Source organism: Vipera berus, assembly GCF_964194415.1.
Source record: "Vipera berus genome assembly, chromosome: 2".
Classification (NCBI taxonomy): domain Eukaryota; kingdom Metazoa; phylum Chordata; class Lepidosauria; order Squamata; family Viperidae; genus Vipera; species Vipera berus.
In genome coordinates, this window is record NC_138203.1 from 139,091,381 (window position 1) to 139,113,894 (window position 22,514).

Consider the following 22,514-nt stretch of genomic DNA (forward strand, 5'->3'; position numbering starts at 1 on the left):
CATAGAAATGTTTCAAGAGGGGAGGGGGGAATTTAAAAAGGGGAGAAGAAACAAATGCAAATATTTATCTGGTAAATTTGTACAAAGAGGAAAAAAAACGCATTGAATTTGATTATTGAAACACCCGCACAGTCTCCAAGGAGTAGTGGGGGAAAAAATAAAATTAAACCACCACCTTTGGGTTAGTCTTCTGTCCATTTATTGCCCTTTTTTAACTGTGAAGCTGATTGCCTGTCTTAAAATCTATTTTTCGGTGTTTTTACATGGGCACACTTATTTTCACAGAGAAGCCGAGAGGAGGGGGAAATTCTCTCTCCTCCCTCCCTCCCTCTCTCACATACACGTACAAAAACACCCAGATTGTGTGTTTATATACACACCCAGATTTGCTATGTTGGGATTCTGAGTGATTTCCTCCCCTTCCCCCCCACCACCTCTTCTTTCTTTTCTAGGTCTGTATTATAGTCCCAGCACTTTCTTCTTCTCCTTTGCCATATTTTTCACATGTTAGGCTATTTTTGTCTTTTATGTTTCAAAAACAAAAAGTGAAAACTGTAAACGTTACATATGAAGAATTATTCACGTTGGGGGTGGGTTTTTTTTTAACAAAAGCTAGACTAATATATATATATATATATATATATATATATATATATATATATATATATATATATATATATATATATATATATATATATATATATATATATATACATATATATACATATATATACATATATATATATATATATATATATATATATATATATATATATATATATATATATATATATATATATATATATATATATATATATATATATATATATATATATATATATATATATATATATATATATATAATTACAATTAAAATTAAAATTAAAATTAAAATTAAAATTAAAATAATTAAAAAAACACAAATAAGGCCGCTTACTCAAAAGTGCTGAGGAGGTTCTTTTTTCTCTGTGCAGTTGTTAGGTTCAACTAACGGTTCTGAATTCGAAGTCGCTGCCTGGGTTGACTAGGACTGTGTCCCACACAGCAGGTTTTATGATTTTGGGAAAGATGGTGTGTGTGGGGGTGGGTGGATAGATGAGACCTCCCTGTTGACCTAGATGGGGCCGAAAACTCCAGCAGGATCGTGCTTCTTAATAATAATTACGGTTTTGATTTTCTAGATGATGCTCTCACTCCAGCTGTTTTATTATTACTGTGTGTTGGTTTTACTGCTATAAAACGGGAATGTTATCGATTATAAAGAAAGGTGCACGATAAGGCTCCCTTAGCTGGATGGTTGTTTTCCCTTTGTTTTTCTGTTTTCTGTTTCCCCGCAGAGAGCCACAGTCCTTTCGCCTTGTGAAAACTAGCCACTTTTGTTAAACCAACAAGCGTCTCGTATATGTATATAATGTTTTGTCCGAATGCTATGTACCGAACATTGAATGCAGAAATACGTTTCTTAAAAATAAATCGCTCTCTTTCTTCCGGCGCCACCTTCCCGCTTTCCTTTGCCTCGAAAACAGGAAAAGTCTAGTTTAGGGATCCGCGGCCTCTCTTTTGATATTAGCAAAGGAGGGGCTGAAAGTCCCAGCCGGTGCACAGTTGGCGTTTATTCACAACCGCACCCGAGTTGCGACAAAGGGAAAGCTTCCTTTGATTTGCCCGGACATCACTTTTCTCTTTTTTGGGTGTGTGCGTGTGTGTGTGGAGTAGTTCCATTGGAATCTATAGGACTCCTCCAGACAGAACTTGACCATCGGGGTGGGTGGGTGGTTGCTTTGTTTCGGACTTTGCGGATCGGACCTCTGGGAGGATTCTCGGGAGCTTCTCCCGGCAAGTGCAAAGCGATCGATTTGGGGGAGATCAAAAACGGAGAGGAAGGAGGAAGCTCGTCGCCGGGACGGAGCAGCAGAAAGCGGAGAAAAGCCCAAAGGGATGGCAGTCCGTCCGTCCGTCGCTCCTCTTCAGAGATAAGTGACCCACCACCAGTGAACTGAGCAAGGCTGAAGGAGGTGGGGTTAAAAGTAAAATGCTTTGTTCAATTATTTGAACCGGTGATTTATTTATCTATTTTTATTATTATTATTATTATTATTATTTCGGGGAGGGCCTTGGGATTGCAGTAATTTTGCCCCGCTTTAGGCCTTGCCTTACTTTTTCTTTTTTTATTATTGTTGGAAGCCACCGAACCCGAAAGCGGGGGGGGGGGTGGGGGGGTTAAAAATTCAGCAGCAAATAAATTAATAAGGGCGTCCCAAAGAAAACGCGGCACAGACGGAGAAAGGGGGTGCAAATAATTCCAACCGGGCTGCGGCGTCCGGGGGGGGGGGGCTCCCGCTAGGGTGCTTAAGGACCTGTTGCGTTGTTTCTCCCAAGCCTAAAAACTCCCCCAAGAAATCGGAACCGCCCTGCTCAGCGAGCAGCACAGCTATTTATTGTTTTTTTTTAAACAACCCTCGGAACAATTCCACCCCAACCGGTCAGAGAACACGCGTTGGACCGAGCCGAGAAGCCAAGTTCTTGCAGGCAGACTCGTGCAGGAGCAGAAGCGAAGCCAAGCTTCCTTTGGATGGCCCGATCCCTCCTCCAACTCTTTCGGGAGATCTGTTTCCTAAAAGCAAGACCTCCCCTCTTTAATGTGTTTGCTCTAATTAATTACCTGGTCCGATTGCCAAGAGCAAGCCCCCAGAAAGCACCGCAAACCCAGCCAATGTTAGTGGTCCATTCAAGAAGTGCGGGGGGGGGGGAGGACGGAGTTCTGCACGAGTATCGTCCGGAGAACTGCCCCTTCTTAGCAAACAAAGGTGGGCAAACAGCCAGGAAATAAATCCAGGAAAGGCCCGGCTACTTGGCAAAGTTTTTGCTGGCAGGGTTTGTGCGTGCCTGTGTCTTCTTCCCGGCTACAGTTCAGCATGCTGCTCCCTTTCCTGGAAGTCTACCGGGAGAAAGTTTTAAATGGCATAATTCTGCTGGATTCTGGCCTGCCGAAATTACTGTAAAAAGAGAAGCCTCTTCTGCCTGCACAAATGAGAACAATTCTCCCTATATATTTTTTTTATTCCTACAGGCACATACTCAGTGGACGTTGCACTCTACTCCTGCCTGTACTTTTCCCCTTCCAGGCAAAGAATTGGGATCTCCTGACTGTTCCAGAAATAAAAGCCAATATTCAGAACCAGCAATCACTAAACTTGTACTGAAACAACTGCTCATACTCTACAAATGCCATACAGATCATCGGTTGCTGCTTTTAGAATTTGCTCTACAAATGATCTGGAGGACAGAGGGCTCTCTCACTGCACGATATCCAGTGTTTTCAAATAGCTCTGGAATTCAGTATGTTTCTATACCGAGATTTGCATTCTTAAAGTTTACCACCATTTTTGGCAAATCGCGCTGAAAGCATTGGGTGTCTTCCTGGCATATTGCTAAGCACATTGATTTGTGCTTTAAATTGTAAGCCGCCCTGAGTCTTCGGAGAAGGGTGGGATATAAATGGGATTAAAATAAAAAATAAATAAATAAAAATAAGGTCAAGACTTTAAGAGGATAGATAGATAGATAGATAGATAGATAGATAGATAGATAGATAGATAGATAGATAGATAGATAGATAGATAGATAGACAGACAGACAGACAGACAGACAGACAGACAGACAGACAGACAGACAGAGACAGACAGATAGATGATATTGATAGATATCAATAGAGATAGATAGATAGATAGATAGATAGATAGATAGATAGATAGAACAGATGACTGATAGATGATAGATAGATAGATAGATAGATAGATAGATGATAGATAGATAGATAGATAGATAAAAATCCATCTACGTTTTAATGTTAACCTAAGTAGTAAATATATCTGCACATTTGCTCACCTCAGTTGGAATTTCTAGCCTCAAGATGACAATACTTGAAAACTCTAAATATTTCTGACAGGTATACTGAATTTGAGTGACATAAAGACATTGTTGTAAACCATGTCTCCCTTCCGATGGGATTTAGCCTCCATAAGATTCACCTTAGTCAAATCACCTTTCCTTGGGATAAAGTGAACGGGCATTTACATGATAGCTGGCATTTTTCCTGATTTCCTCTTCCCAAGCCCTAGTTAAAATTTAAACTCATGGATTAAAAAAAAATCCCACTTTGGCCTAAGACTATCATGTGGCTTTCCCACTTCTCTGAATGAGCTCATTTTGAAAAATCATGGCCATGAGTTTGGGATATTTAAATTGCAAACCAGTTAAACTACCTTAAGGCCAGTAGCAACCTGTTGATCATTTTCACATCATGGTTTTGTAGTATCTCATGGCTTTATCACCATGCAATATAAAGTCTATCTTTATTTTTATTTACTTATTAAATTTCTACAGTTTATTACATCTTAACTTCTTTTTATATTTTTTATTAATTTTCTGTATTTACAATTCATAAGTGCTTAGTAAACAAAGTACTGTCTGGGTCCAATTTGCTTAATAATACACATTTAAGATCCTAGTCTCTACCCTGTTTTTTCCAGCCATTGATAAAATACATCCCATATTTGGAAATATTCTGAGTCTTCTTTTTCTTTAATTTTCAATGTCAGTCTGTCCATTTCTGCACAGTCCAGTATTTTCTTGATTATCTCTTTTTCATATGGTATTTCTTCATTTTTCCAGTGCTGGGCAAATACAGGCTGCTGCTGATGTTAATACATGCAACATCAAATATATATTTTCTTTATCGTATTTTTCTGATATTATACCTAATAAAAATAATTCCAGGTTACAATCTACATGCTTTCTTAACGTCTCTTCTAGCCAAGTATGTATTTTTCTCCATTTCTTTATTTTATTTTTTTTGCTTTAGGACAATTACATCTTAACTTTGCCATATAGTGATGACTGGATGCTACTGTAGGATGTGGGGTAATCTTTGTGGAAATGGCCAATTTTCATTATTATTAATTGAAAGAAATCTGATTGAATCTGAATATTCCTCTTGAAACAAAATGGCATGAAGGGCATTGTTCCTTCTTTTAGGGATCAATATTCCTGATGTCAGATCATTAGAGGAGAATGTCCATAGCCAAACATGGGGGAAGGGCTAGCTAGTTTAAAACACATATAAACAAAAACAATTATGTGCAAGATTTTTGCCGTTTCTCCAGGGTTTCTAAAAGAGAGGTCACTATTCAACAGTTCAGTAGGATTAGTTCCCTCTCCCTTTTGAAGTTAATACTGGTAGGAGTAACCAGGCTGCTGTAATATATCAGGCCCTGTTTCCCCACAGCTCAGCAAAACCAAAATCCCTGCAAACAGTTTAAGATTGCAACCCTACTTGACTTTAAAGATTAAAGAGAAAGATGACTCAGTGCATTTTAGAACATGGGATAACTTCTATCAATGGCTAGAAAAACAAGTTAGAGAGAAAGGAAGGTGATATGTAATTTTGAATATATATTAGCAAGAAGGCTATTGAGTGATTAACATATTGTTTATGATAATTAACTATTTTCTATTATTGTTAGACATTATGCTGTTTGCTAAATATTGAAAATGTTATTTGGAAAAACCCCAACCCCAACCCTAATCCAAATCCAAATCCCAACCCCGACCCCATCCTATTCCTAATCCTATAAAAACTAATAAAATCTATATATAAAAAGGATTGCAATCCTACGTTCCTTTACCTTGGAGAAAGGACCAGCACATCTGTAGGGCTTGTTGCCAAATGAACATGCATTAGGTTTTGCTCTATGGGTAGTCCTCAATTTACGACCACAACTGGGCCCAAAACTTCTGTTGTTACGTGGGTTTTGCCCCATTTCATGCTCTTTCTTACCACCATTATTAAGAAAGTCCCTGCAGTTGTTAATTGAATCTGGCTTCCCCATTGACTTTGCTTGTCAGAAAGGCACAAAAAGTGATCACACACACACACACACACACACACACACACACACACACACACGGGAAACTGCGACCATCATAAATATGAGTCAGTTGCTTAATGCCTGAATTTTGATCATGTGATCGTGGGGATGCTGCCACAGTCGTGTGACAAATGGTCATAAGTCATGTGTTTCAGTATATAATAGTCACTAAATGAACTGTTGTAAGTCAAGGACTACTTGTATTGCCTTTAAGCAACTATAGACAAGGCTTATGTCTCCAGTGGTGTTCAAGTGGGTATTAGGCTCCATTGACAAAATACACAACTTGGTTTGGTGAATATTCAAATGCAAGTCCACTCAAGCTATGTGATAAGCAAAACCAGTGGTGGCGAACCTTTGGCACGCGTGCCAGAGGTGCCACTCAGAGCCCTCTCTGTGGGCACGTACACCATTGCCCCAGCCCCACCTTCCCCAGTGGCACCCTCCTCACCAGCAGGGCCCCCCCAGAGAAGAGTCGCCCCCCAAGCTAGGCCTGTGCAGAGCAGCGCAGCCAAGGACACGGCAGCCAAGCAGTGGGGACAAGACTCCGCCCTCGTGCCCTGTCACGTGTAGATGATGCTGCAGGGCGTGGGCAGAGGGGGTGGCCGCCATGGCACTGCTGGGCTGCCTGGGTGATCTGCTGTGGCAGGCCGTGGAGGTGTTGGGTGGCCCTGCGGGTGGACGGAGTGCAGAGTGGGGGTGGAGCAGGCAGGGCAAGGGTGGAGTGGGCGGGTGGGCAGGTGGTTGGGGAGGTGGGGCCGGGGCTGGGTTTGATAAACGGTTCACCATCTCTGCTCAGCCATAGTGCACTCTAATGTCAAAGAAAGGGCCATTGATATTAATTGGACTGGACTTCCAAAAAGTATTTTAAAATTAAAGCATGACTGATAGATTTAGCCAGCAAAGGGACCTTGAGGTAAGTTGGAAAAAAACCACTGAAAAACTTATTATATCTGGCCCTGGGCCATGGAACTCTACTAAAACTTCTTCAGTGGAGCAGGAGGTGACTTCAGATCTCTTAGTTGTCCACTGTGACATCCTTGATATGAATCCAGATTTCCTTCAGCTCGGCTAGTGTCCTTCCTATGCCATAACAATACCATCCCAGCCTTCATTATTTATTGAACGTTTTTCCAACAGATTAAAAATCAAACGCTTGACTTCAGCTACACTTCATTGAGTGGGTTGCTTGATTGGGGGAAAAAATGGGATTCACCTACCTCTTAGATTCCTGCCCTTTTGTTTTCTGCTGACACCTAAACCTTACTGAAACTTTGTTGTAAATAAAAGGTACCTGGGGTTATAGGCTACCACTAGGCATTTTCTGAACTTTGGTCTCCATAAGGCCTGCCTCTCAATGCACCCATCATTCTGTCTAAGAGAGCAAAGCCCTCCGTGTTACTGTAGTTATACTGAAATACACATCATGTCTGCAGTGAGAACAATATTTCAAAAAGCCACATTATGTTGGCCCATATTGAGGCAAACTAGAAACCAATGGCACTGAAATATCTTTACTACCGATGTTGATGGCAGATTAGATGTCTAATGGACAAGTCAGCTCTGGACAAATTGATCGAACTCTCATAACCTGAACAAAGGTCCTAAGGATGTGACTATTACACAGAGACACATATTGCACCCTTTTTAGTAAGTGTTATTAGTATATAAGGAGGCCCAGTCAAGACCACTGGTACAGTCTTCTGCCTCTTTCCTGTTCACCTTCCTGGCTGCTAAATAAGGTTTGTTGCTGAACTACACTCTTATTTCCCCCCCCTCCTCTTTATTATCATTCTGACAAGTACTTGTGATCATAGTGAAGGAAAATACTCCTCAGCATCTTCAAGGTCCTATGCAGTGGGAGGGGGGGCAGAATAGGTGAGGGAGAAGTAAAGCAGGGGAAAATATATTTTTTTAAGTAGCTGGCAGCTGCAGGGCCTCAAAGAAGGCAAGTAACTGGGCAAGTGGCTTTTGTCTGCCGCGTCATAAATTTACCCCATACTAAAATTCTTCCATACTTAACACAGGGGCTGAAAGGAGTAATATGAAGCAATAGCATTTTTTCCCCCACCCCTTCCCTTTCTGACCCAGGATTCTGACATTTTATTCTTGCCATTCTGTTATTCTTCTGTCAAGAGTCGAACACAAACTGGCACCTGGATGAGAGAGCGGTATCATCGCTATAGGGCTAGCCTTGACCATGACTATGCAGCCCATTTGACCTTGGCATCACCAGCTTTGGGTGTAATCATCAAGAAAGCAAAAGCCTTGATCTTCTGGCAACCACGCCAGCACTGATCCCGCCCCCCCCCCCGCCCCTCAAGTGTCTTTTGGCTCCATAGATAAACAAGGTGTCATTTCCAGTCTAGACAGGCAGCCTAATGACCAACAATAAAGGCATGAAAAGGAAGCACCCCAAGTTTAGCCTTTTCTTTCTTTTGTATCAAGGGCTTTGAATAAGGTCTTAACTGCAGCCTTTTTTTTATAGGTAAAGACCCCCTCTCTCCAATTTCCGCCATTTCCTAGTTATGTATCACTTGCACTTGGAAGCTACTTGTTTTAAAGGTTTCTAAAGTCCTCCTTTTATGGAAAGAGAAGAATGTGTGTCTTCTCTCATTAGGGAGTAAGGCTGACAAAAACAGAAAAACGGAGAAAGACATATGCATACCTATCCCTATAACAAAGTAATTCAATGGAATTGATTTCCAGGTAAGAATGTGCCTGTGTATATATGTGTGTGTGGGGGGGTGTGGGGGGTGTATCTGCATGTATCCTGGAATTTTAGTTGCTCCAATGTTTGCACTAATTTTACTTCTTCCCTGCCTCTTCCTTTAAAGCCATTAAATATTCTTTGCAATAACTTATTACTAAAGCTCTGAGTGGCAGACTGTGCTAGTGACATAAGAGGACTAGATTTCATGTGCATGAAAACCCTGAGCACAATCATGGGCAAAGTTTGCAGCCGCAGATCTTCCGCAAGAATATCTGATCCCAGGAATCAAGTAGCTTTAAGAAAGGTTTGAAAAGCAATGTGATTGCTTCTTACAAAAGGGGATTGCATAGCTGCAAAGGAGATACCTGGAATCTGGCTAGATTGTTTTCATGTGTGATTTATTTTATTGCGGGAATCCCTAAGATAACTTTGAAAAAAAGTTTAAAGGTGGTGGCCCATGAGGCATGAAAGTAAGACCCATTGAAACCAATGAGACCAGCTTCCACAAATTTAGAATGAAACAGATCTTCCAAAAAAAAAACAGTAAACAATGGAAGGAAGAATATGCAAAGAGAATTATTGCTATTATTTTGTTTTCTTAGTCTTACTTCCCTGAAGACATAGTGAACTGGTTTACATATAAATCCAGCAGGAGACGGATAGCCTCTGCTGGCAGTGCTGGGGAAAACGTAGTTACACCATAAGCATTTAACTCTTAAGGGCACAGCGGGAGAACCTTTATACAGAACCATTGAATTGTAAAAGGGAGGAAGAGGAGGAAGGAGAAGGAGAAGGCTCCTTGCAAGAGCCAAGTATTTAGGCATTCCCTGTATATCATTTATTTTGTACAATACATAATGTTCTTCCTCTTTAATCTCTTTTCCGTGCAGTTCCTATGAACCACTCAATTTGCATTATTCAGCCTTTTGGATGATTTAGTTTAATGGCCTCATTTTCATAACTGTGGTGCTCATGTGAACATTTGTCCATAAATATATACTGGTAGCCTCAGAGGTTTCCAAGAAAGCTAACAAAATTTTTGCATAGTGCCAATAGATCTCAGAGCTTTGATATGCCTGCCAATACATTAACTTAGGAGGACAGTGATTTGGCTCATGAGTTGAAACTTTCTTTCTTTCTTTCTTTCTTTCTTTCTTTCTTTCTTTCTTTCTTTCTTTCTTTCTTTCTTTCCTTTCATTAAAAACCATAATTGGACTAATTAAAAAAGTGATGGGGATCTAAAACAAAATCTTTTTTAAAGTTAGGCTTATCCCCTGGAAAGTTAAGGAAACTTATATTTTTTTGGAGAAGAATAACTTGTTTTCCCAAATACACGTACTTCAAAAATTTTAATATTTTAATCGCTCGAGGGGGGAGCAATCTGGAAAGCAGCATTGTTGCGGGCTGAGTTCCACCCCCTTCTCCTCTCCCTCTTCCCCCCAAAAGCTAGTTTAGGAGATGGTGAAGCCCCAGGAGATGGGAGAACTACATGAAGATCAACGCGGAGGAGAGTAGAGCGATCTGCCAGCCAAAAGCTGGGGCGCCTAATTTAGGACTGCTGAGAATTATCTCGAACAAAGCTTCAGAAAGCACTCAGGTGGTGGGGGCGGGGGGGGGGGGGAAAGAGCCCCTTTCTCGCGCGCAAGAGCTGGGGTGTCTTTCAAGACCCTCATTTGCATAAGATGAAGCAGCCATAACCTAGACAGTGACCTTGAACTGGCTAAAGCGCCCTCCGATTTTCAGATTTTTCTGGAGTTCCTTTTCTCTCCACCCTACCCGGAAACGTGTTGGGGAGAAGAAGGGCAGAAAGAACCGATTTTCTTTTAAAAACCCGAAGTCGATCTTCCTCTAGGAGGTGAGAGGTTAGAAGCAGCTGCTTTTTTCTTGTTCTATTTCTTCGCTTTGGGGGCGGATTTGCTTGCGCCGACTTCGCTGCGTTGCCTTTCGCTGTTATTTCTCGAAGAAAACTGTCGTGGACCTTGGGGAGAGGGAGAGGAATGGGGGAAAAAAATTGGCTCAAGCTGTTTAAACTCGATTTGAGGGAAATCAGTTGTGTAAGGGATCCGTGCGAAGGACAGGGGGTCGTTCAACTTGTCCTACTTAACAAAAAAAGAGAGAGTTTCTTTAAATCGGTGGTTTAAAATACAATAGCGTAGGACAGTAAAGTATGGTGCAATAAAGCCACTGCTTTAAGTTCCAGAATATTTTATTTTAGAAACTGCAATAAATACTGTCTTGCATCACAGTAAGTGGGATACACGTCCCTCCTCCCACCTGCCTCTTTTCTCTTCAGCCCAACTTGGATTGGAAGGTTGAATAATCCTTAGACAGTTCAGTGAATTTCCTCTCCAGAAAGAGCTCTGGGGTTCAAATCTTACAGGTTTTGCTGCCGAAAAGTCTCACCCTCCTCGACACACACGGGTTTACCCAGAAACAATTTCTCACGGAGCTAAGGGGGTTTACTCCCTTAGTGTAGGCAGAATTACAAATGTCAGATTTGCACCCGGAAAACGCGGGCTGGTTCTTCATTTTGGTTTCGCTCCTTTCCTTTCCAACATAGATCCTCCTAAAAAAAAAAAACAACTCCGAAGTCTTGAAATAACATCCCCACCAAGCGAACTTTGTCCCCTGTCCAGTTTGGGGAGCTGCTAAATCAATTAGACCCGCTCTAGAAGCTATAACTGGGGGAAATTGTGATTAAGAAGGAGCAGAAGTATCAATCCCTTTCTCTTGCAATGGAGTGGGGGAAATAAGTCTTGATGATTTGAGTAGCACGTGCTGATTATCCTGTTATTAATGTCTGGATGAGTCAGATCAAGAGCTGATGGTTCACCTTGCCTGCCTGCCTGCCTGCCTGCCTATCTACCTCCCTACCTACCTACCTGCCTGCCTGCCTGCCTCGGGAAGAATATCCCCGGCGGGTAAACGCCAGCGTCTTGTGAACAGTTAAGCACCTTTAAATCCCACTGAGGTCAATGAAATCGCGAAGGCAGGAGTGAAATCACAGGCGTCTTATGCACGGTAAATCAACTTGAAAACGTTTGGCGCTCGGCTGCCAGCGAGCTTTGGGGGACGGGCGTGTGTTTGTAAAAAGAGATCTGCTCCGGTAGCGTAGAGGGATGGGATCTTCGCAAGTACCGTTCTTGTCCTAAGGCCCTTAAAGAGGTCGGAGCGGTTCCTTGGACCGCCTGGGAGCTGCCGTTCCTCGGGCCACCCTTAGCAAGGGAACAAAGCCACATCAGGGAGCGTAATAAAAGATCACACCAAGGAACAAACCTACCAGCCCCAATGCAGGAAGCAACCCGGATCACGTATTTAATGAAGTGGCCCAGCAATTTCACCGCACTGGAAAAGGATCTCCGCTGACCTCGGGTATTGCGAAAAGCTGCTTTGCAGCACCTGAAAAGGTTAAAAGTTGGGGGGGGATCCTCCCCAAGGATGCCTCAGCCGGGTTCAACTGGATTCGGAGTCCTCGCGGGCTGGAAAAAGGAGCCAGGCACAGAAGGGCGTGAATAGGAGGCGTGTGGGAAAACCAGGGGAGCTGTTTTTAATAGGGTTAAGAAATAAAAGTGCTTATCTGATTCGCACGTGCTTTCCGTTCTGCTTCTCGCTGCTGGCCAGCCTCTCAACATAGCTGGGGGAAGAGGTAGTGGTTCCTCATGGGGAGGAAGCCCATGTTTAATCCTCCAGGATTTGAACGCCCCAGAACAGAGCTTTGGAGGAAAACGTGCAGAGCTTCTGGTTTATCTGGAGGCTGAGAGAGCAGAAGTCCTTCAGGAGCTCTCCTGCAAATTAAAGTTACTTGTATTGGGGTATTTACAGTAAACGAGCCGTCGGGTCTTGAAAATAGCGTCTACGGTACAAATTCCTTCTTTCTGGAAAGGGGCAGAGAAGCATAACCTTCCCACAAACTAAACCACTCTTTCCTTTGCGTTCAGAAGTGCTGAGGTGGATTTTTTTTTCCTTTCCCTGAATTCCTTTTGTTTTTGAAGGGTCTCTGAGACTCTGCTTTCTTTGAAGAACCTCCCCCACCAGCATTTTTCTTTCCAAAATCACTAACACTTTGGAGGAACAATCAGCCACATCTGTCCTGTAAACCAGGATGTGGTAAAAGTCGATTCCTCCTCGAATGAAAGATCTAGACTTAAAGATCCAGAAACAGTTCCTCGCAGTTAGGACAGGTGAGAAGAGGAAATAGTCTCCGACCCCGCTTTGTTTAGCGGGTCTCCTTGCAAAAGGGGGATCTCCTTGCAAGTGATTGGCCGTGGTTCCTCTAATTCCCTTTTTTCTACTTCCAGAGGGAAAGAAAAATCTTTCCCTAAGAAAGAAAATTCTTCTAAATGCAAACTCCGCTCCTGCCGTTGAAACTAAATAAGGTTTAAAAAAAGAAAGTGGAAGAACTTTCTCTTAGATGCAGAGGGAAATGGAAATTCCTCCGCCCCCGTGTTATCTATAAACGCAAGCCTGTTGTGGTTTAGATTCATTCCTCTTCCTAAAGAGCCTGTAAACTTGACGCGACACAATATCTGAGGGGAATTTACTAGGGAGATATTGTAAATTTCAGCGGATTTAATTAATGAAAACACAGCTTAATTTTTGTCAGCTGCTTAAAGGGATTCTTTACGTGGCGCGGGGGGGGGGAGGGGGAGGGAAAGAGGCGTCATTCCTTTATGGAAAAAGAATTGATATGCATATTTTCTTTACAATATTTCTGGTTTCTCCAGGCGGTGCTTAATATGCGTTTTATTTTGTGTGTGTGTGTGTGTGTGTGTGTAAAAGAACCCGCCCGGCAGACAGAACTTCGCGTTGCGTTCCGTCTCAAATTGCGAAAGGTGGGTGGCGCCCTTTCTTAACGCAAGTTGGTGCTCACGTGACCCCCTCCAGACCAATCGGCTGGACCTTTAGGTTTAACTACGTTTAATGTCAGATAGCAATAAACTAGACGCTCTTGGTCAGGCCCGCGGAAATGGGCGAACACAACCTCCTTAATCCTGGGTTTGTGGGACCGTTGGTGAACATCCATACGGGAGACACCTTCTACTTTCCCAATTTCCGAGCCTCCGGAGGACAACTACCCGGCTTGCCATCTCTCTCCTACCCGAGACGGGACAATGTCTGTTCTTTGCCCTGGCCTTCCTCGGAGCCCTGCAACGGATATCCCCAGCCCTACCTCAGCAGCCCCGTGTCCATTAACCCTTCCTTCAGCCGAGCCTGCGACCTAGCTAGAGTGGAAGAAAGCAAGTGCTACTATAGGGAGGCGTGCTCGGAGAACGCGCCCCTCAAAAGGGAAGAGAGAGTTAGGGACGCTGCCTTGATGCCCCTCGAGTCGGGCATCCCCAGTGGAATGAGCGGCAATTTCGGCAAATTTGATTATCCGGCTCCTGAGGCGGCGGTGTCCCACGATCCCCCTTCTTGTCAATCGTTGGAGTCAGACTCCAGCAGCTCCTTGCTCAATGAAGCGAACAAGGGCGCAACCAACGAGGCGTCCGCGCTGGTCTCCCCTCTCAACCAAGGAAGCAATCTGTCCGCTGGGGGTAAGATCCTGCGCCTGGGAGAAAAAAAAAGAGCCGGCTCTTCATAAGCAAAAGCCAAACGGATTTCTGCAACGCCTTCTCCTTCTTCCCTTCCCTCCTTCTCCCTTCCCTACCTCTCCGGCCGGGCTGGGGAAAAGTCTGCTCCAAAATGCCAGGAAATCGAGCTGCTGGGCTGCGCCCGCCCGCCTGCCGATTTGTGCCGAAGCCACTAGGGGTAGCCCTCAAATACCTTGCGCTTTATTAGGAGCTGCTTCTTTTTAAAAAAAAGGGGGGGGAGGAAAAAAAAAGCCTATAAACATGTAAATATTCCCATAAAAAGGGATCGAAAGGGCCCAAGCAGACAGGCGGGAAGGCGATTTCCCTTGCCTTTTCTCTCCCCTTGGCCCCCTCCCCAATCTCTACGCAGGTTGGCCGTCTCCGGAGCGGTCGGGCGAGGCGGCGCTGGTCTGTGGATGCCACTTGCTTTCTCGGTGTACCAAAAGTTCATAGGCGGCCCTTTTTGTTTTGTCCGCGAGGAAAAACCCCATCGGGGGCGGAGGAGGTGGGAGGGGGGCCCGCGGTTCGTGGGTTATTTGTTAGCTCTGGTAGAGTGGGCTATTCCAGACGACCATCTGGAAGAAAGAGGGGTTCGAGTTGCATTCTAGAACTTGATCCTTCAACCCCGTTGTCTCCTGGCGAGCAGTCCAGCGCTTCCCGGGCAAACCGTGGAGATGCCGGTGCCTGAATAAAGAGAGGCCGTGGACAAATAATTTGCACGTCCTCCGGTTAGGGCGCTCGTTTTTCTCCCATCGGAAACTCTTCCGGGACCGGGGACCGGTTCGGTTTCCCCTTGTTGCGGAGGAGCGGCAGCGGGTAAAATCCGGCCCTTCCCGGCCCCCCCCACCCCCCTCCTCCCTAAAGTTCTTTCAAAGTGGCTTTCCAAAGTGTACCCAGCCCGTGGGACTCCTTAAGTCCTTGCCTCTCGAGGTATGGAAACTCTTATTCTGCCGACGGCCTTGTTCTGTTTAACCTGATGGAATCTGAATGAGAGATGGGGATTCTTTCCTTCTTAAGATTCCTTCCCAAACAACAATGGTGGGCAAGGTCTCTGCATTTCCTCCCTCTTTCCTTCCTTGTAAGAGAATGTTAGCTAGTTTTTAACCTCTAATTATCTTTCCAGATCCCTGCCGTTTTGAGAACTTGGTCTTCCTTAAGGGAGGGTGATAATGTCCCGTCCCTAGAATTTGGCTTTGAAGGAGTAGGTGGAATCTGTCCGAGAAGTGAGTAAAAGGAGACAAGGGTCCCTTCTGAGACACCTTCTCTCGCTTCTCTCGCTCGCGCTCTTGTCTCCGCACGTTAAATCACCTTTTCCATCGCCCTTCTTCTTAGGAGCTCCCTGGTATCCGATGCACCCGAGGTCCCGCAAAAAGCGAAAACCCTACTCGAAGTTGCAACTGGCGGAGCTGGAAGGTGAATTTATGGTCAACGAGTTCATTACCCGCCAAAGGAGGAGAGAGCTTTCAGACCGGCTAAACCTGAGCGACCAGCAGGTGAAGATCTGGTTCCAGAACCGACGGATGAAAAAGAAGAGACTCCTCCTCAGAGAACAAGCGCTTTCTTTCTTTTAGAGTTCCTCGGAGTATCCGCTGCGGGGGCGGGGGGGGGCGGCGGAGCGGGAACCACTTAAAAGACTCTTCTCGCCTTCGTGGTGGTTGGTAGCTGACGGTCCCGGGACTCTTAGCCGATGGGGTTGAGATTTTTTTTTTATTTTTTATTTTCCTTGAACGAGAATGTTATTATTAATATTAATCAGTATCCGTCTTCAAAATGCCCAGCAGTAGGCGTGGTGGCGGCGGGCGGCGGTGTGCGTGAGAGCGAGCGAGCGAACGCGTGAGAGCGAGAGAGAGCGAGAGAGAGAGAAAGCGAGCGAGTGAATAGGAGAAAATGTCTTTCTCTCTCTCTCTCTCTCTCTCTCCCTCTTCCGCTCCTAAATCTGTAGGGAAGCGCTTAGAATGGGAATGCGCAGAGACCACGGACCGCCTCCCTCGGCCCGCCTGGTGTTCTTGCAGCTAAAAAAAACACAAAAAAACGGCTTGCCAGCCAGGGTCGGGAGTGCTCCGCGAAGGCAATTTCAACTGGATGGTTCTTGGCTTGGGCAAGCCGCCACACGCAGACGCTTTCCCCGAGCAAGCCCCCAAGACTCCCTCGCTTTCTCATTTTCGCGGCTCTGGCGGTCGGGATTGGGTAGCTCGTCGGCAGGGAGAAGTTGAGAAGAAAGGCGGTCGAGGATGCCCTCGTTGCCCGCTGCTCGGCGGGGGAAGAGGTGTGAGTGTGTGTTTGCGGGAGGTGGGGTGGGGTGGGTCCTGTCGGGATTTGTTATTCGCTGGAGAAAAAGCACGCGTGGATGTGACCTTCGTCTGAAATCACTGGGAGCCGTTCTTCCGGAAGCTGGCGAGCCAGCTTTACAGGTTTGGCCAGAGCTGGCTTCTCGAGGCGAGATTCAGGAAGAGGCGACTGTGGTACCCAGGTGAGCTGCATATCTCCATCTCTAATGGCGCAGATGGTACAGATCATCTACCCAGCTGTCTGGTCTACCCCTTCGGGGGAGCGGGGGGGGGAGGGGGCTTCGGCAATCGAAGTGTGCTGGTGCTACTCGGAAGTTATTTTCCTGAAAGTCACTGCGGCAGGAGGAGAGTGGGACCATTCACTCAGCCTCCACCGAGATGCAGGCTGGTTTACCGGCTATAATTCTCTATAGGTACGTGTGTGTTTGTATGTGTGTGCGGGGGTGTGCGGGGGTGTCTTTAGTGAGATGACCTTCCCGTAGCATTGCTAAAGTTTGTTTTTTTTAAAAAAAGGAAAAATTCTTAAGGAAGTTACCTCATTTATTGTATTTCTTTTATTCGTGAACTGAGCCTTTTGGAGGCTGCCTTCCGCGTTAAGCAGGCTGCCTTCCTTGCAATCACCCCCTCCCCACCCACTCCCCCTTTCTGCTCCCTGCCTGTCTCTCTCCCTTAATAGAATGCTTAACAATAATTTCAATTTGTGCTTGAATAATAGCTCGGTTGAAGGAGAGGTTGTGCTGTTTGTTGTGTCGTTCTATTTATTGACGATTAAGAAGGTGATGAGAAGGGGGGGAAGTGTCCCCTTTTTTATACATTAACCACAGTGTCATCCCCTTGGAACTAATTAAGCTATTAACAGCAATTTCCGCTTGGATGAAAGATGCCTTCTAATATTAGCCGGCACGTATCAATGATTTCTGTTGCTGAATGAACAAAAGGGGGGGGGGTGTTCCCCGTCTCCTATCACTTCCCTCTTTTAATATGTCTTACATTTACACTGTGAAGTACATAATTGGAAGAAAAGCAGTATCAACCCCTGTTCTCCCTCAAGATTCAAGAGATTTCTGTGTGCACGTGCATGCCCTTTTCTCGGATCTTTGTACACGCGCGCGGGCGCGCGCGCGCACACACACACGCTTTATTTTCATTCCCGATTTGCTATCGGTAGCAGCTGCCAACTGTGAACATTTATGGAGTGCGTCGCGTTATTTCTCTCCTTTTCTGACCCACCCGTCCGCCCGCCCGCCCGCCGGGCTCGCACTACAGAATCTGCTTGTTCAGACAGGGGTGATTTCCACCCAGTTCTTCAAGTCTCCCACCGACTCCCCAGCTTTCCTCTGCATTTTTTTTTCTTAGCACCTAGAGCAGGACAGGAAAGAGGGGGGGGGGAGCACAAGAGCAGGCCCGCTAGTCGTTTCTTTGTGGGTCATTTGTGTTGTTCCTTGGCTGGGTTGTCATTTCCTAAAGCAAGTGTTAATTTGTTTTTCTAACGCTGTCGGGTTTGGACGTCCTCTGTCCCCGAACCCCACCCCAGTTTTGCTGCTTTCCATAATTACACTCCAATTATAACCGCCGTAGTGGGCTAGCGGAGACTCCCGGCTACTTTCACAGGCTTCTGGGCAGGGACGTTCACGGTCACGGCTGGTAGCAGGAATTCCTCGCTTTTACGATTTGCCGGGTAGTCTTTCAAATGCCTTTGGCCGCCACTCCCTTCTCTGGAAGCCTTTTTTTTAAAAAAAAAAAAAATCTCAGGCTTGTGCTTGATACTTTTTCTCCTTACCCCGTCCCTTCGCCGCCGCCGCCTCCTCACCCTTCTGCAGACGGCTGGACCCTCTCTACTACCTATCCTCCTCTCTTTAGGAGGGCACACCTTTTGCAAGCTTCACACACACGCACGCACACGCAGACACGCAGCGACAAAGGAGAGGAAATTTCACCTGGCTGTGATCTGAAAACAAGAGGGATCCCGGGATAGTGGTGTGCAATAAATGTACACGCGTTTATGGCGATTCTCTCACCGCCATGCAATGAAGGTCGTGGGAATGGTGGGGAGACGTGCAGAGTCCTTGCCCGAGGCTCCAAGGACTGCAAAAACCCGAAGGTTCCCTTCTCCTTCCCTTCAGCGGCGGCTGACCCGAGAATCCCCTTTGGCCTGATCCGGCTGTCTTGTCTGTCCTGAAAAGCGCGCGCCTGTGGTTTGTATGGAGTGTGTGCGGGCTTAAAACAGGGGAAAGAAAGAGAGAGGGAGGGAGAGAGATGCCCTTGAGCCACTGCAGTATAATGTGATATAGGTATTGTATAAATCAGGTAGCACTGGCCGCGGCGGGGGTGGGGAATAGGACTCAGCCTTGAGGGGGGTTCAAGATATCGGGCTTATTACTGTTATCCTAGATTTATTATCTCGAGGAAGCTGCCGTCGCAATCCTAGCGGTCCCGGGTCTCCCGCCCAGCTCGCCAGGTCTTGCAACTTAATGTTAACTCGCCGCCGCGGGATATTTGGGGGTGGGCGGCTTTATCGGGCGCCCTCGGCTTGCAGCCAGCGTGAACAGGCCCGATTAGGTAAATCCTGTCATTCACGGGCCCGGCGCAGTTATGCTGTCCGCAGAGAAGATGCACCTCTGCGCTTGGAAACCTCAGGCGCCAGCCGGAAAGTTAAACCCAGGCTGTCTCCTGCGGACCCAAAGCAATCCCTACTTCAATATTTTAAGGAGGAGGGGGGGATGGAATGAGGGAGGAGCGAGGGGCCGATCCACTAAAAATGAAGGCGCTGAAATATATGCAATATTCTCTTTCTGAACTCAAGTATTCTTCTGTGTAGATTTTGTGTTCGTCGCCGGTGTGTGTGTTTGTGTGTGTGTATCCCATGTCTCCCTCGTTCCTTCCTGCTAGTGAATTTCTCGCTGTTATTACCTAGCTATCGCTCCCGGTAGAGTCCCGATGTAAATTGTTTTTTCTTACCTCAAGCTTATTGTACGTAGGGCCCATGCAAATGTCTCCCTTAGCACGTTTCCCCGGCTTTATACAGTCGTGTATTCTTTTTTCCCCCCTTTCATAATAATGATAAAGATGACAATAAATTGAATGTATTATTATGTGATTTCTGATAATAAATAAAAATGGCTCAAATCTCCAGTTGGTGATTTATTATCGAATGAGGAGGAATCAAAAAAGGTTAGTACAGTAGGGCTTTTTATAAAGATAATGAAACCTTTGGAGGCTTATATAGAGAATATATTTTCCTTAAAGAAATAATAGATACATAAACCATGTTGTAAAATAGAGAGGCTGCCTCAGGAGCATCAAGCAATCCAAGAAGATAAGCAGAGGGAATTTATCTCAGTTGTTAAATGTGTTTTAATGAGCATATATTGAAGGGGGCAACGGAGGATGGAATTCTTGCACGTCCTGTTCTTGGAAAGAGATATTTTAGGTAAAATGTCTGGTCCCTAATTGGTGGGGGGAAGTAGCAAAGCATATGTATGATATAATTGAAACCTACCAGCCATTGATGTCTCTAAATGCAGAAGGACATTAGATAAAACTGCTGCAGTATCATTTGCTAGGAGTGCTGTGCAATATAAGTATGTGAAAGAAATGTAGATTGGATGTGATGGAGAGTTCCCTACATTATTATTTTTAATTAGACTGGCATGTTATTCCTTCCACTGCTCCTATACTGATCTATGAAGTGGCTTGGCCCAGCTTTGAGGTCTTTGGGGCCCTCCCCAAGTCCTAAAAGAGAGGAAACCAATGCATCCCCTTGAATATGCAGAGCCTTGGTGGAGCAGTGGGCTAATGCCTCCTTAAGTAACACCAGCTGCCTGCAATTAGTGCAGGTTCGCATCCCACCAGGCTCAAGGTTGACTCAGCCTTCCATCCTTCCGAGGTAGGTAAAATGAGGACCCAGATTGTTGGGGGCAATAAGCTGACTTTGTAATAATGCCGCTTGGGGGGGGGGCGAAAGCCCTAATAAGCAGGCATATACATAGAATGAAGGCTATTGCTAAGCACATCGATTTGTGCTTTAGATTGTAAGCCGCCCTGAGTCTTCGGAGAAGGGCGGGATATAAATGGCATTAAAAAAAAACACGCAGAGAGACCCATAATGGCCTCTGGATACCCTTAAAGGAAAGGCTGCAATTCCTCCTGTGCGGTTCTGCCCCAGTTTGACCTCCTAATCCGTATATGGGGTCTCTCTGCTCACTTTTTCTCCCAGCTTCCTTTCACCCAGATCACAGGAATGGGGCTTTCTGGGGGGGGGGGGGAAACAAGTCTGTATTCATTGGGAACGAAGGTATCAGACAAAATACCGAATTGATTTGGGGGAGAATTCCTCTTTCTTAGGCATCCCCTTTATGATCTGATCTGCTGCCAAAGCCTGGAAAACCAAGGAGAATACTTGTCTCTGCGGTGAGGGAAATCTAGGAGCCACCAGGATCCAGAAAATTAAAAAGAGCTTTGGGGGCCAAAAGAAAAAAAGAAAAAAGAAAAAAGGCATCCCTAAAACGTTTTGATTTTACTAGCTGAAATGTTAATTGATAAAATATCCCTTGGGCAAAGAGTACCTTAAGTGGTGTGCGCAACATCCTTCTGCCAGCATCTGCTCATTTACTCTAAAAGCATCTTAATCAGGACCCACAACCAGGAGAGGTGTTAAAGCAGCCTCTCCAACAGCTGGAAGGACTATTTCAGAATTCGCACGCAAACCCTACAGGGAAAAATACTTTAAACTATAGGGTGAGGCTGCAAACATATGGGTGTGTAAAATTAATAGGAGTCGTTACAGGAGTTGCAAGGAGAGGTGAATCAACAGTTTAAAATATTAAATAAACACAGAGGTAAAACATAATCTGCTTGCTCGGAAGTCTCTAGTGTCTTTTTAAGGTAAAGACCTCCTTTTTGCACTGACAGGTTGGTAGGGTTTAGCGCTGGGGTATAAGTCACACAAAATCTGGGAAACTTAATTTTCAGCAGAAGAAGATGCTGGTCCTAAGAAATAATTCCTAGACCTAGTTTATTCTATTTAAGAATTGGGGTAGGACTGAAAGGGGGGTTTGGGGCTTAAATTTTAGACCAGAGTAATTTAGGAGCTCTCCTTTTTATCCCCTTACCAGGACCTTAACCCGACATAGTTCTTTAGAGCAGGTTTTGCAAATGGCAAAGCTTTTGTGAATAGCTTACATCAAACCATCAGCTCAAGAAGAGGCCTAGGCCCAGCTACTGTGCTCCCTCTGTGGTCCTGATCTTTGGGTAGATATATCTATCTATGATGACGGATGGGATTCCGTCGAAACGTTGCACCTACACCTTTAGTTCTACGCGGGGGAAAAACCCGAATAACCAAAGATCCATATCTATCTATATATCTATATATCTATATATCTATATATCTATATCTATATCTATATATCATCTATATCTATATCTATATATCTACATCTCTATATATAGATAGAGAGCTAGATAGAGATAGATAGATAGAGAGAGAGAGATAGAGAGAGATAACTAGAGATAAATAGAGAAAGAGAGAGAGAGAGAGAAATAGAGATAGATAGATAGATAGAGAAATAGAGAAATAGATATAGATAGATACAGATAGAGATAGAGATAGAGATAGACAGAGAGATAGACAGAGATAGATAAATAGAGATTAGATAGATAGATAGATAGATAGATAGATAGATAGATAGATAGATAGATAGATAGATAGATAGATAGACAGACAGAGACAGAGACAGAGACAGAGACAGAGACAGAGACAGAGACATAGGATCATCTTCTCCTGCAGGGCTCTTGCTAGATTTGCTGAGCTCATGTTCACTCAGCACTTTGAACCTCCAAAAGAGCTGTGCCTTATATATAAAACCCATACTTTTATTGTCATTATCATCACCAGCACATTCATGCTGGCAAAGTGGGGGAATATTGTAGGCCTCGTAGAATCCTGGGTGAGTTACTCCCAAGTAAACATGGCAAGGGCCAGCAACTTCCACCCCACAGGGCTTTCTTTCAA

The 22,514-nt window shown here is 44.9% G+C and overlaps 1 protein-coding gene across 1 annotated transcript; it reads left to right on the plus strand.

Moving 5' to 3' along the window:
• Positions 1-13,609: 13,609 nt before the first annotated feature.
• On the plus strand, positions 13,610-16,121 carry HOXC12 (homeobox C12; the record flags this gene model as incomplete). The annotated part of the gene is made up of 2 exons (XM_081316692.1): positions 13,610-14,177; positions 15,546-16,121. The coding sequence occupies 2 exons, from the start codon at positions 13,610-13,612 to the stop codon at positions 15,782-15,784; spliced, it is 807 nt and encodes a 268-aa protein (XP_081172818.1). The 3' UTR covers positions 15,785-16,121.
• Positions 16,122-22,514: the final 6,393 nt, after the last annotated feature.